This window comes from Barbatula barbatula, assembly GCF_947034865.1.
Source record: "Barbatula barbatula genome assembly, chromosome: 19".
Lineage (NCBI taxonomy): Eukaryota > Metazoa > Chordata > Actinopteri > Cypriniformes > Nemacheilidae > Barbatula > Barbatula barbatula.
In genome coordinates, this window is record NC_136782.1 from 12,072,349 (window position 1) to 12,084,610 (window position 12,262).

Sequence of the window (12,262 nt, forward strand, 5' to 3'; positions counted from 1 at the left end):
GGTGTGTCTGTAACTGTTGGTAAAAATAAACATTAAAACAAAAATGTACATGCTGACAAAATGGTAAAACATTTACATTTTTACCTTAAGTCACTTAGCAGAAGCTTTTATCCAAAGCGACAAAACATCGGTGTGAAAAGCAACGTATGCAAATAAATGGGCCTCTTTCACAAGAGTCGGAAACTACGTCACAGCAGGGTAAAGCAACTTCCCCTAGATTAAATCCCACTGTAATAGAATGCGCTTGTGTCATTTAAAGCTTCATTTATCTGAACTGTCTTTTTGGCTACTGAAATATATTAATCATGAAAATTAATATCTGTGCATTTATCTGTGTTGTGCACTCAGACGGCTAATTTTAATTGGAGTGTTTCGAGTTTACACACCAGACAGAAGATGCTTTTTGTAATTTTCTGAAACAGAAATTGTGACGGGAGGGATTGGGTGATGTTTTTCCAGCACAACGTGCTGCCTATACTGTAACGTTAGTTAATTTTAATCGATATAATGCACGACCACACCAGACAGACATAAAGAATAAAACGAGACCGAGAACATCATCACTGGATTTCTATATGCAGTTCATTAGTCAAAATCAGCAAGTACCTGCGGACAGGTTGCTGTGCCATAAACAGCAGTAGGCCTACTAGAGCCCCCCCTTAGCTGCAGGGTTTTAGAATGAAGATCTTAACTTTAAACAGGCGGTAATAAGTTATTAAGAACGTTTACATTATTTATACAAAGATATTAAATCCAGACACTCTTGTTAAGACTTGAATACTGCTGTAACAGGAACATCGATTACCCTGCATTGAATGACGAGGAAGTGAATAACCTGGATGTGTGAAAAAGGCCTAATATGCAAAGAAATATCTGTCCACCTAATGTATGTCGATGTGCCTGTACTTCACTGAAATCCCCCTTAGTTGTTAATAAGTGCATTATTGTGGTTGTAGTTTCTATAGATTTTCACTAAAGCATCTGACCAGTCTCCATGTAACGGATGTTTCCCTTCTGTACGCAGTATTCCTCTGAAGATGCTGTGCCAAAATATGAAGAGACAGATTGTGTCTCGAGCGTTTTATGGCTGTAAGTCGAAAAAATCTCTTTGCTCATTAATACATTCATATGAATTGGTTATAGTATGCATAAATAAACCCTTAGCTGTGCACACTACCTAGTTTTTGCAACCCGTTGTAGGGCTGGCGTACTGTCGACATCTGTCAACCGTGAGGACTCACCTCTCAGAGCTGGTCAACCATAATATCGTCCCTCCGGACAAACAGAGTGAAGCTTCCGGAGGTCTTAGTAAAGACGTGTGGAGTAAATATCAGAAGGACTGCAAGGTTAGCACCAAGCACTCTTCATCTTGGCCACTAGAGGGCACTGGGGTTTTGTAGGGTGCAAGATTTTCGTAGCTTAATCCTAAATTTCTTTGGCAGAATTATAAAGAGCTGGAGCTGCTGCGATTGGTTTATTACGGCGGGGTGGAGCATGAGATCAGAAAGGAGGTGTGGCCATTTTTGTTAGGTCACTATAAATTTGGAATGGACAAGAAAAACATGGCACAGGTAAAGATACCTCACCCTAATATTATACAACTATTTATAGACTAACCACAATTTAAAAAAAATTTAAGCAAAGTCTTTTCAAAAGTCTTTCTTTTGTGTAATCCAGTGATTTTAATAAAGACTTTGAACAAATCTGTTAATCTAGCTCATCATTTATTTTGTCTTGTATAAAATGTGTTGTGCAAAAACATTGCAGTTTCTGTCTCTCCAACGTGCTTCGGTAGATTGATGAGAAGATCACAGCGAGGTATCAGCAGGTGATGCGCGAGTGGAAGGCGTGTGAGGTCATTGTGAAACAGCGGGAGAAGGAGATGCAGTCAGCCATCTTTGCCAAGCTGTCGTCAGGCAGCAGTATAGACAGTCACGTCCTCAGACTCATCCATAGAGACTCTACTATCAGTAATGAGGTCAGTCACAGAGGACAGCTCTGCATTGCTGATAGTTTTGGTGGTGCTATACTGGTGTCTTTACCAGCACATCGTCAGAAATCATCGACTTCCTCACTTTATTGTAGACAAAAATTTGTATGTTCAGTATTAGTATGATAAGTAGATCACAGGAGGAGCCCAAATTCGAAAAGTTAAAAGATTCCTTGGGTATAGAGCAATGAATGGCTAAATATATGAACAATGACATTGACTTCATGATTGTGAAATAAAAAAACAGAATTTAGCATTCATAAATATTGTTTCTTGGAGGCCACCATTGTTTTTGCGTCCAAACCTGTGATGTCAAATGGTTGCAACCTAAACCTGTTCTCTTTTGCAACAGTGAAGCACACACGTTTTCCATATATAACAGTAAAATATGACACGTAAACCATTAGATCAGGTGTATAAACACACAGGGGCAGTAGGTGGCGGTATGTCCTCTTGACACAAGCCAGCCGTTCTGCCATAAAAGAAGAACGTGTTCAGTATCAGTAAGTGTCTGTTCAAGGTGAGTGTGAATTAAATCATAGCTTTAAACTGCCGCCTTTAAGACATCAGCATCCACCATAATCATATACATTATGAGAATATACAGATAAACTCAATAATAAGATGCTTGCGAGGGAGAGAAGACATTAATGTTAGGCTACTGATGTTGAATAATCAACATCAAAAAGTCAAAATCTGGATAAAAAACATTGTATAATGGCTAAAACATAATGTACAAAATACATCCGACATGATTTTGGTTATTAATATGATGTTTGTATTGTTTCTGACAAACAGAATTAAAATGTGTGTGTATATATAAATAGGATGTGTTTCTAATGACAAATGCTAGTAGCGCTATTACAACGCATTAAGCCATACATCTCTCTATACACCGGGTTCCCTTTAACAAAATAAAGATACTGGAAAACTGAGCCTGGGTGCTCTTTTCAAGTATAAGTAATCCTAGTTTCTGATTCCTTATGTTTGGGGTTATTACCATTGGAAGTCAGCTTGGGTCCCCCTTTTGAGAACCACTGACGTCCAATGGTACCTCAGGATGAATAATAACTGAAAATGAAAGAAAAAGACCCTTGAAATACATTTTAAAACAACTAAAATAAAATTTCTTATTATTTGTCCATTTTTATATTGAATTAAGACTTTTCCAGTTAATATCAAGCTCTGAAATATTTCATTGTGTGGAAATTTTGAGTTTTTGGGGCTATGGAGTCAAAAAGATTGAGAACCTCTGCTGTACGTCATAGGTCGACAAACATAGATAACCAGTACTTTTGATTCACCCCCTCATTAAATATACACATATTTATAATAATATAGGTTTATTTGAGATGTCAAATTTGTAATATTAAATGTTTTAAGTAAATAAGTTTTCAGATAAATAATTTAATCTTTTATTGCTTTGTTTTACATATTTTTTTAGCTGATTAACAAAAAACAAAGGATAAAGTATTAATAAAGTGGTGTAAGAAAAATAAATCTAATTAAAGTCTTACACAATTTTGTCAACTGTCTTTGTTAACTGTCTTTAAAATAAGGGAAACATACGGATTAAAAATTATAATTTTTGTAGTGATGGATATTTCCACTGATCCAAGTTAAACATGGACAGGGCCCATGAGCCACAGAAAGGAGTTTTTATTCTGTCTGCATTTTTATAACCTTTGTTTTACATTATTATTCAATCAAATATCACAAACTATGCATCATTTGAAAGCTAAAATACTGAACATTTATTTTCTGAACTTGTTTTTGCAATCAATAAATGAATCCATCACATATTCTGTTCGTTAATACATTTTTATCTGGTAAAAATTTGGTCTTTGGTAAAAATTTGTTTTTTGGTCAAAAAATGCACTTGTTTGTTGACAGAAGTGAGATGATAGTGTACAGTACAAGTATATGACCGTAACATCCCCATGTCTTCTCTCCTCAGGTATTCATGTCAGTGGATGAACCTGATGCCGGTGGTCATGACCCATCATGCGAGGGAGAAAGTACAACCACCTTAACCACTGTGGTGACCCCGGCTATGTTAGCCCCAGATGAGAGACCTCTGGTGGAGTTTGACTCCCCAGATTCAGGTCTGCCCTCCTCCAGACACTACTCTGTGACATCTGGACATTCCCAAATCATGTCTAGCATCGATGACGGACAGAGCATGGAGGAGGACACCACGCCCACCGGGACGATAGAGGAGCAGGCCGGACGGGAGTCTTTGAGTGAAGACAAACTCTGCAGTCAGCTGGAAAGTCTCACAACCACCAATGAGGGCGCTGCACCTTCCTTTTCCTCTTATACGGTATATTGATGCACACTTGAGCTGTCGGGGTATGGTGAAATATGATGTTATATACTTTTACATTGAATAAATTACTGTTGCGGGTACAATGAGAATGTCATCATTAAACAGAATGTCATTCTGAATAAATATGTACAGACATAGAGCATTTTAGAAAGTTTTCCCAGTATGAAGTAGAATCATTGTGCATGTCGTGTCTTTATCTCCATATTATGTTTTTTCTGATAACAAATCCTGCGTCTGTGTACAGATTGAATTGTTGGACACGGTGGCGTTGAATCTGCACAGAATTGATAAAGACGTCCAGCGCTGTGACCGTAACTACTATTACTTCACAACCAGCAACCTGGAGAAACTACGCAACATCATGTGCAGGTAGGCAGAGCATGAGTGAATCTCACTCTGTCTTTGTTTCTTATTCTCATTCAATATTAAATCTTTCGGTCAGGGTCATTGAATTATAAATACAGTCTGTCCTTGTCTCTCATGTCTCATGAATCAGTTACGTGTGGGAACATCTGGAGATTGGTTATGTGCAAGGCATGTGTGACCTTCTAGCCCCTCTGATGGTCATTCTGGATGATGGTAAGAGTCATGAAGATCATTATTAACTACAATACTGTGATGGAGAAAAATGTTGACAAAACAATGAGTGTAAACAGTAGAAACATTTGACATAAAAGAAGATACGAAGTGCTTGCCATTGGTTTAGTTCTCCAGTTCTTAGAAGCTAAGATATAAATGTAAATGCATTTGAAAGCTTTACTGTCATCATTAATATTTGATCTTCTCTTTATCCACTTCAAAGAGTGCTTGGCCTACAGCTGTTTCACTCAGCTCATGAAAAGAATGAGTCAGAATTTCCCTACCGGAGGAGCTATGGACACTCATTTCGCCAACATGAGGTCACTGATACAGGTAACAGGACACATGATCCGATTCCTTAATCCTCTATTGTCCAGTCAGTGCCACGATTCGTCCGTTCCTGTGATGCCACTGTGACATTACTTTGATCTGAACATAATGTTTTTATAGATCCTGGACTCGGAGTTGTTTGAGCTCATGCATCAGAATGGAGATTACACCCATTTCTACTTCTGTTATCGCTGGTTCCTTTTAGACTTCAAAAGAGGTAAAAAGACTATGAAAACTTTTTCATACTTTCCAGAATTACATTTCTAAATTATGATATAAAAACAAGGGAAGTATGTTGCAACTATATCTGAATTATGTTTTTTACATTTTTAGCTTCTTTCGTGTGGTAACATTTTGCGCAGAAATTGCAGAAATGTTGCTTTTTTTTAGACAATATAAAAGGCGTTTCCATCTATTCCGAGCTCTTATTGGCTGTCCTTTCTTCATTATACTATGGTCTGTTTGAATACTCAATTCTGATTGGCTGGATGTTTAATGCACGGGTAGTTTCAGTCAGTTTGATCAATGTTTGTACGCTGTAAACATCAATAGCAGCTTTAAGTTTCAAGTTGAACTTTATTGTCATTCTGCTACATGTGGGTACATACAGTGGAACGAAATGTTGTGCATCACAGGATCACGGTGCTACATAAGTACAGACATACAACAATGAAGTAAAACACTATAACCTATACACAAACTAACCTAAAGTCTTCCTGGTGGAAGGAGCTGGAAGAGACTGTGGGAGGGATGGGTGGGATCCTTCACGAGACTGTCGGTGAGCATTGTGCATGGAAAATGTCCAGGATGGAGGGGAGAGGGGCACCGATGATCCTTGCAGCTGTGTTCACTGTCCGCTGTAGGGTCTTGCATTCTGCTTCACTACAGTTCCCATACCAGACAGTGATGCAGCTGGTCAGCACGCTCTCATTGGTTCCCCTGTAGAAGGTGGTGAGGAAAGTGTGTGCGCTGTTGTGCCTTCTTGGAGAGTGACATGGTGTTGGTGGACCAGGTGAGATCCTCTGTGATGTTCACCCCCAGGAATCTGCTGCTGCTGACTCTCTTCATAGTTGAACTGTCAATGGTCAGTGGGGGGTGGTCAATAGAGTTTCTACCAAGTCCATCACAACCTCCTTTGTCTTCTCCACATTAAGGGACAGGTTGTTAGTGTCACACCATTCGGCCAGCTGTGCCGCTTCCTCTCTGTAGTGCGATTCATCGTTGTTGCTGTAGAGACCTAGCACTGTTGTGTCATCAGCGAACTTGCGGATGTGGTTGGAGCCGAACTTGGCAGTGCAGTGGAGGAGCAGGCTTTAACTTGGCAAATGAACTCTGTGTAAGCGGGATAATCCAAGTCATGCATTTAAACCTTTTAATGCTAAACAAGCTGAGGATTATCGCTTACTTCTTCAGTCAGAGTCATTTATTGTCATTAAATAAAATGTACGTTTTCTAACGGAAAAACATTTACTGTATGTTTGCAAAATATATTTTTTGTCTATGAATCCAATTTCATACATTTGAGCATACACCTTTAAATTAAAGATTTTTTAAGATAATGAGAATCATTTGAAGTGTTCAAAAACTTTGGACTGGTAGTCTACATTCTCAAAATAAATCCTAATTTAATTTAGGTAAATTAATGGAATTTTTTATTTTTAAATGCACTGTTTACATTTAGTCATTTAGCAGACGCTCTTATCCAAAATCGTTCCCTTACCTCGCCGTTCTTTATGTGTCCGTCAGAGCTTCTCTATGAGGATGTTTTTGCAGTATGGGAGGTCATCTGGGTGTGCCCCCGCATCTCTTCCAAGCACTTCGTCCTCTTCATTGCACTGGCCTTGGTGGAGGTGTACAGGGACATCATCCTGGACAACAACATGGACTTCACAGACATCATCAAATTCTTCAACGGTTAGTGAACAAACAATCAAATTTCTTTTTAATTTAACTAGGAAGTGCAGCGTGAGAATGCCAGGCCTGTGAATCACTGCTTTGTGTTAATAACAGAGATGGCCGAGCGCCACGACGTGCAGCACATCCTCCGAATAGCGCGGGAGTTGGTACACAAGGTCCAGACCCTCATCGAGAACAAGTGAGGATGGAGAGAACGGAAGACTAACGCCCACCAAGCCTTGCCTTGCCGTTTCTAATCTTCTTCTCGCTCTCAGCACAAGGCTTTGGACCACCAGCGGTCACGTGGGCCTCGACTTCTGACTCTGAATATCGTTTGCCTGCCACAGAATGCTGTTGTGTCAAACTCTGACTTTGTCTGCATGCTCGTGGTGTTTTAAGCACACTGTGACTGAGGTTTTTCATTTTTTGCCATACGGGCCTCCAGCACACGCCGCACATATCACGTCCCTTTAGTTTGATTAAAACCAGTTAGACAGCCCTCTCCATTCCATAATGGCCCGAATGGAAGTATTCAACGCTTAGGGGTAAATCACTGAAGGTTGGTGCTGTTGTCATACGGTTATCTAGGATGAAAAATACTCTCAAATCTTCAAAATAAAGTCTGCGCCCTCAAATAATGACTTAGACACGAAGAAGTCGCTAACACATTGTGTGACCAAAAGGACTGTGCCAATGACCTTGTTATAGTATTTATATGGCTCGTTTTATTGTTTTTGTTTGTTCGTTTTGCCTTTATGACTAGTCGCCCATTCTTCTGATCATGGAATAAAAACAGTTGCCGTTGCCTTCATAATATGTTTCACACGCGTCCATACTTTTGCACTTTGAATCTGTCGCTCTGTGACGCCCATGATGCTCCTTTAGCCTCACACAGGACGGAAAGGGGTTGAGGTGTGACTCAGGATTCACTCCACCTCCCTTAATGTTCTTAAGTCTGGATCTTCTTTGAAAAGATGCTACCAGACTCTTCCATTGGTCAGCAAGCTGCTTCCACATGATGAGTGCAATGTCACAAGACCAGTTTTTCCTAGGACAACGGAGCATGGATGCTGGTTGGTGTCTATGTCTAAAACCGTTATGCTTACTGCAAAAGTGTTTATTTAATCTTAAGACATCACTGAATGTTTAGGCAACATACCGTGCGTGTTTCAGTGACATCTGTTAAAAACAGATCACATACTGGTTGCATATATTTGGAAAAACTTTGGAATTAACTTCCATATACTGTCTTCCCATTCTTTGAGTATTTGATGTCTATGTTCAGAATGGAATACTGGCTTACTATGCAGTATAGTGTATACATGCATGCAACAGATGTTAATTGTGCCACATGTCAAATTGATTTTTGTTCTTTTTTATATTTAACTTATTTGACTCAACTCGATTAAGCTGGTAGCAGTTATTATATATCGGATTTAAAAAAAACATTTTGTGTAAGAATGTGGCTTATATTACTTATAACACTGGAAAATGTTTTGCATGTTGCATTGTGGGATGCAGTGTTTTGCACAGTGGGCTTTGTTGCCTGCTGCACATTTGTAAATCCAAGTATTCCAAGAATAAATTCGCATAATTTGCGCAGTATACGTATTGCCGAAAGGGACTAGTATGGTAGTAAAATATTCTGAACATAGCCTAAATAATCCCCCTAAAGAAAAAAAGATATACTTTTATAACAGCTGATAGAGATTATGGGAAAAGTGGTCTTACCATGTGACAACTGGTCACTGCCTCAAATCTTGACAATTCCTTTTGTCCTTGGTTCAGGTTTAATGTGCGAGTGTGAGGGATCTTTTAATCCTCGGAAAGGTTTACTTCTGACACAAGCTTGTGTACCAAAGCCTCTAAAATATCATCCTTATCATACAAATGTGCAATCTTAATCCATAATGCGAAGACTGTTGATTGGGTGTACGAGACAAATCATTTCTTTTATTTCTGTGGAAAAAAACAAGTCATTTGTTGACCTCCTTTCCATGTGTACTATTGCACTGTAAATATAAAGAGAAAAGCCCTGGATTTCTATGAGGACAGAACTGTCAACTGTATTTTAGATGCTATTTTTTACTTTAGTTTTAGAAACTGTGCTTCTAAAAAAAATATATATTAACCTGGAGAGCTGTACAATTTGAATGTGGGAAACCTTTGTTACTTGTTGACTGTCCCTTATCAACGTTGTGCACTGTATAATATATATGAAGAGTTTGGTTCCAAAATGAGATAACTCTGTTTTTAAAAATCATAATAATAATAAATTGAATTTATATAGCGCTTTTCAAGAACTCAAAGTCGCTTTACAAAAAAAATAAAAAATAATAATAAATAAATAAAAAAATAAAGATCATGTTCATCCAATCATGTTTTTATTGTGTAAGTTAGCTGTATTTTGGGGTTATGTCGTCTTAAATCAGTACAAAACAACTGCAGTTTGCTTGAAATGAATTGGAATGCACAATAAAAAAACATGATTTTTGAAAAAATGTAAAAACGGAGCTATGTCATTTTGGAACCAAACTCTTCATATGTACATTTCGTTTGGACGCCAACATCAGAATGATGAAGTATGTATTGTAACGGATGTATCAGTTACCTTGAATGTATATGTATTTATGTATTCTGAAAACAAGTTGTTCCTTAATAATATTAAAACATTTTCATATTCAGAAAGCACACAGACTCTAGAAAATTCGCCAGTTCAAGGACTCCACAGTTTCTGTGCCCCTGATCTATCAAATTAGCCCATACTGAAAAGGAAAATCTACTGTAGGTTTATTACAAAAAATAAACTTAAATTATAGAAAAGTTTTTTGTGAATCACCATTTGTTTAAGTGGTAACAACAGTGTGTTTATAATCTTAAAGTGTCAGTCCTATCAAATAACGAATCAGTTAAAGGATGTACCAAAATACCAGCAGACATCACTTAACTGTTCCTTCGCCACACGTTCGCAGTATATTAAAGTAACCACACGGGGGCGTCAGAGTTAAGCAGATACTTCACCATAAAGAAAGTAATAAACGTATCTAGTCATCAACATTTGATCTTTCACAGGTGCTAATTTGAAGGCAAGAATACGACCACGGTGTCCCATTGTCCTATTAGGAATGTGTTTATGTCAGCACATTGGCTGCCAACAGCACTGACGGGTTTTATTTCAGGTAACGAAATGAATACATAATTATGATTTATACTGAAGTACAAAAACAACATTTGCTGAAACAAAAGAAATCCACACACAACTGCCACTTGCTGCAAGCTTCTTCGTCAATGGAGAAAGATCAATGAGCCTCTTGTATTTAACACTGACAGCTTATTTATTATCGCTCCCAATGTACATAAGGTCACTCCATTGTGAATGCAAGAAAACAAAATGCATTTCTACTGAATTCAAATCTTGCAAATCATTCAGTACCCAAGGAATTGCACATTACGAAGGCATGAAAATAAAAACCAACATTAAAACAGATCGGGTCTTCTAAAGCTAACGTTCCACCATAAATACATCCTTAAGCTAAATAAATCCACTGTATTTTCTTATAACAGAATCACAGGTTGCCAGAAAAATGAACAAGAAGTAAAAAGCGTACAGTGTGTAAAATAAAAAAGAAACACAAAAATGAATAAAAAGCAATGACATTCTTAGGCCACAATTGTTACAGTACAACATCAAAGGCCAAACTGTCCTCCAAAGAGTGGTCTGGGGCCAAACGCCTGTGTGTGTAATTGTTTCCATGCATGGAGGTCCCAGCATAGCGGGGGTGACGTAGGTCCATCATGGTCCCACAACATCTGCTTCTACTCAGCCCTGAAACACAGTAACGGCAGCTGAATGAGCGTCCAGCTGTAAGAGCACTGAAGCTTGTTCAGAGCCTGCTACAGCTATCAGAGTTGAGAATCAGTGATAATGGAGAATGTTTGGAATTACAGGGCTGTGTGGTGTAGTATGATGTATTCACACCCCGATGGCTAAAACAGGACGTACGAAATTTACTTCGTACTTGTGAATTACTGTTTATAACCTAAAATCATAAAGATTAAATATAGTGAATATTCATACATTCTAGTATTTACAGTAATAAAAATGTTTACATTTATGCATTTGGCAAACACTTTTATCTGAAGCGACTTGCATTGCATTATACTATACATTTGTTTCTGATTCTGTGCAATCCCTGGGATCAAACCAATGACCTTGTTATTGTTAGTGCCATGCTCTTACCACTGAGCTAAATAAAACAAAAGTGTTTTATTAATGATACATTAACAGTTGAAGTCATATGGTTCATTTTTTATTAGAGTTCAGATTCAAAAACCTCATTTTTTATGTAATTTTAGGTGTTTTTATAGGTGAATTTTAGGTAATTTTAATGTTTTTCTAAAATGGGCTCTTTTATTAGGCTTCTATGTTTAGGTTCGGTGATATTACTTTAATCGCAATGAATACATCCTCCTTGCCTTTGAAGTGAAATAACTTTTAATTTGAACACTGGAACCTGATAGAAATAATTAATTTGTCAGATGGCACTAAGAGGCTTTTGCATTCTTGCATCCAATCTCATTGAAGCATTCAGCTCTGAATGTCTGACCCTAGTACGTTCGAATTCAGGTTGAAAAATAAATAATGTTTTAACAGTAAAGTTTTAACATTTAACAATAAAATATATATATATAACATCGTTCTGTTTTTTTCTAGCGGAAATTACTTTGGTTTTGACATTTGTGATGGGTCATTCTCAGGAAACAAAGTCTGTCGCCACAAATTATAGTAACTTACTTCTATGGATGAATCTCTCCTCTTCTCTTCTCTTAACTTGGGTTTGGCTTTTCTGGAGACTTCTGAAGCTGTGTAAAAGAGAGATAATGTGTTAAACAAACTCTTTGAAAGAAGCCCATCTCTGCGTGTACAGAATACTGAACAATTTTAGTTTAGTGAAATGCACAAATGAATAGTTTTCATTTTTAGGGATTCTTTCACTTATATTAGTTGACTTGACAATTCAGTCCCATTGAGATAATATATTTTAGATACAGTTATCTCAATAACATATCTTAGAGATCTTGAAGCCTGTATCAGATTATGCTTGCCTACAGGACTATCACTGGATCTGCACCGGCAT

General features: G+C 37.7%; 2 protein-coding genes across 5 annotated transcripts in view; one reads left to right on the top strand and one right to left on the bottom strand.

The window, feature by feature from the left end:
* Positions 1 to 7,934, top strand: part of sgsm2 (small G protein signaling modulator 2) — a 48,297-nt gene extending 40,363 nt beyond the window's left edge. For 2 of the 3 annotated variants that reach the window (XM_079481905.1, XM_079481907.1), the window contains 12 exons: positions 1,025 to 1,089; positions 1,201 to 1,346; positions 1,443 to 1,571; positions 1,796 to 1,978; positions 3,948 to 4,313; positions 4,564 to 4,688; positions 4,816 to 4,898; positions 5,122 to 5,231; positions 5,349 to 5,445; positions 6,975 to 7,142; positions 7,239 to 7,323; positions 7,400 to 7,934. In XM_079481905.1, the coding sequence (XP_079338031.1) occupies positions 1,025 to 1,089; positions 1,201 to 1,346; positions 1,443 to 1,571; positions 1,796 to 1,978; positions 3,948 to 4,313; positions 4,564 to 4,688; positions 4,816 to 4,898; positions 5,122 to 5,231; positions 5,349 to 5,445; positions 6,975 to 7,142; positions 7,239 to 7,323; positions 7,400 to 7,445 (1,603 nt within the window). In that variant the 3' untranslated portion in view covers positions 7,446 to 7,934. Of the gene's footprint in view, positions 1 to 1,024; positions 1,090 to 1,200; positions 1,347 to 1,442; positions 1,572 to 1,795; positions 1,979 to 3,947; positions 4,314 to 4,563; positions 4,689 to 4,815; positions 4,899 to 5,121; positions 5,232 to 5,348; positions 5,446 to 6,974; positions 7,143 to 7,238 lie in introns of all 3 variants that reach the window. The other variant, XM_079481906.1, reaches the window with a different exon arrangement.
* Positions 7,935 to 9,493: 1,559 nt separating this feature from the next.
* Positions 9,494 to 12,262, bottom strand: part of tpst1 (tyrosylprotein sulfotransferase 1) — a 61,671-nt gene continuing 58,902 nt past the window's right edge. Inside the window, exons 4-5 of one of the 2 annotated variants that reach the window (XM_079481909.1) lie at positions 11,920 to 11,987; positions 9,494 to 10,950 (exon numbers count right to left, since the gene is read on the bottom strand). In XM_079481909.1, the coding sequence (XP_079338035.1) occupies positions 11,952 to 11,987 (36 nt within the window). In that variant the 3' untranslated portion in view covers positions 9,494 to 10,950; positions 11,920 to 11,951. The remainder of the gene's footprint in view (positions 10,951 to 11,919; positions 11,988 to 12,262) is intronic. The other variant, XM_079481908.1, reaches the window with a different exon arrangement.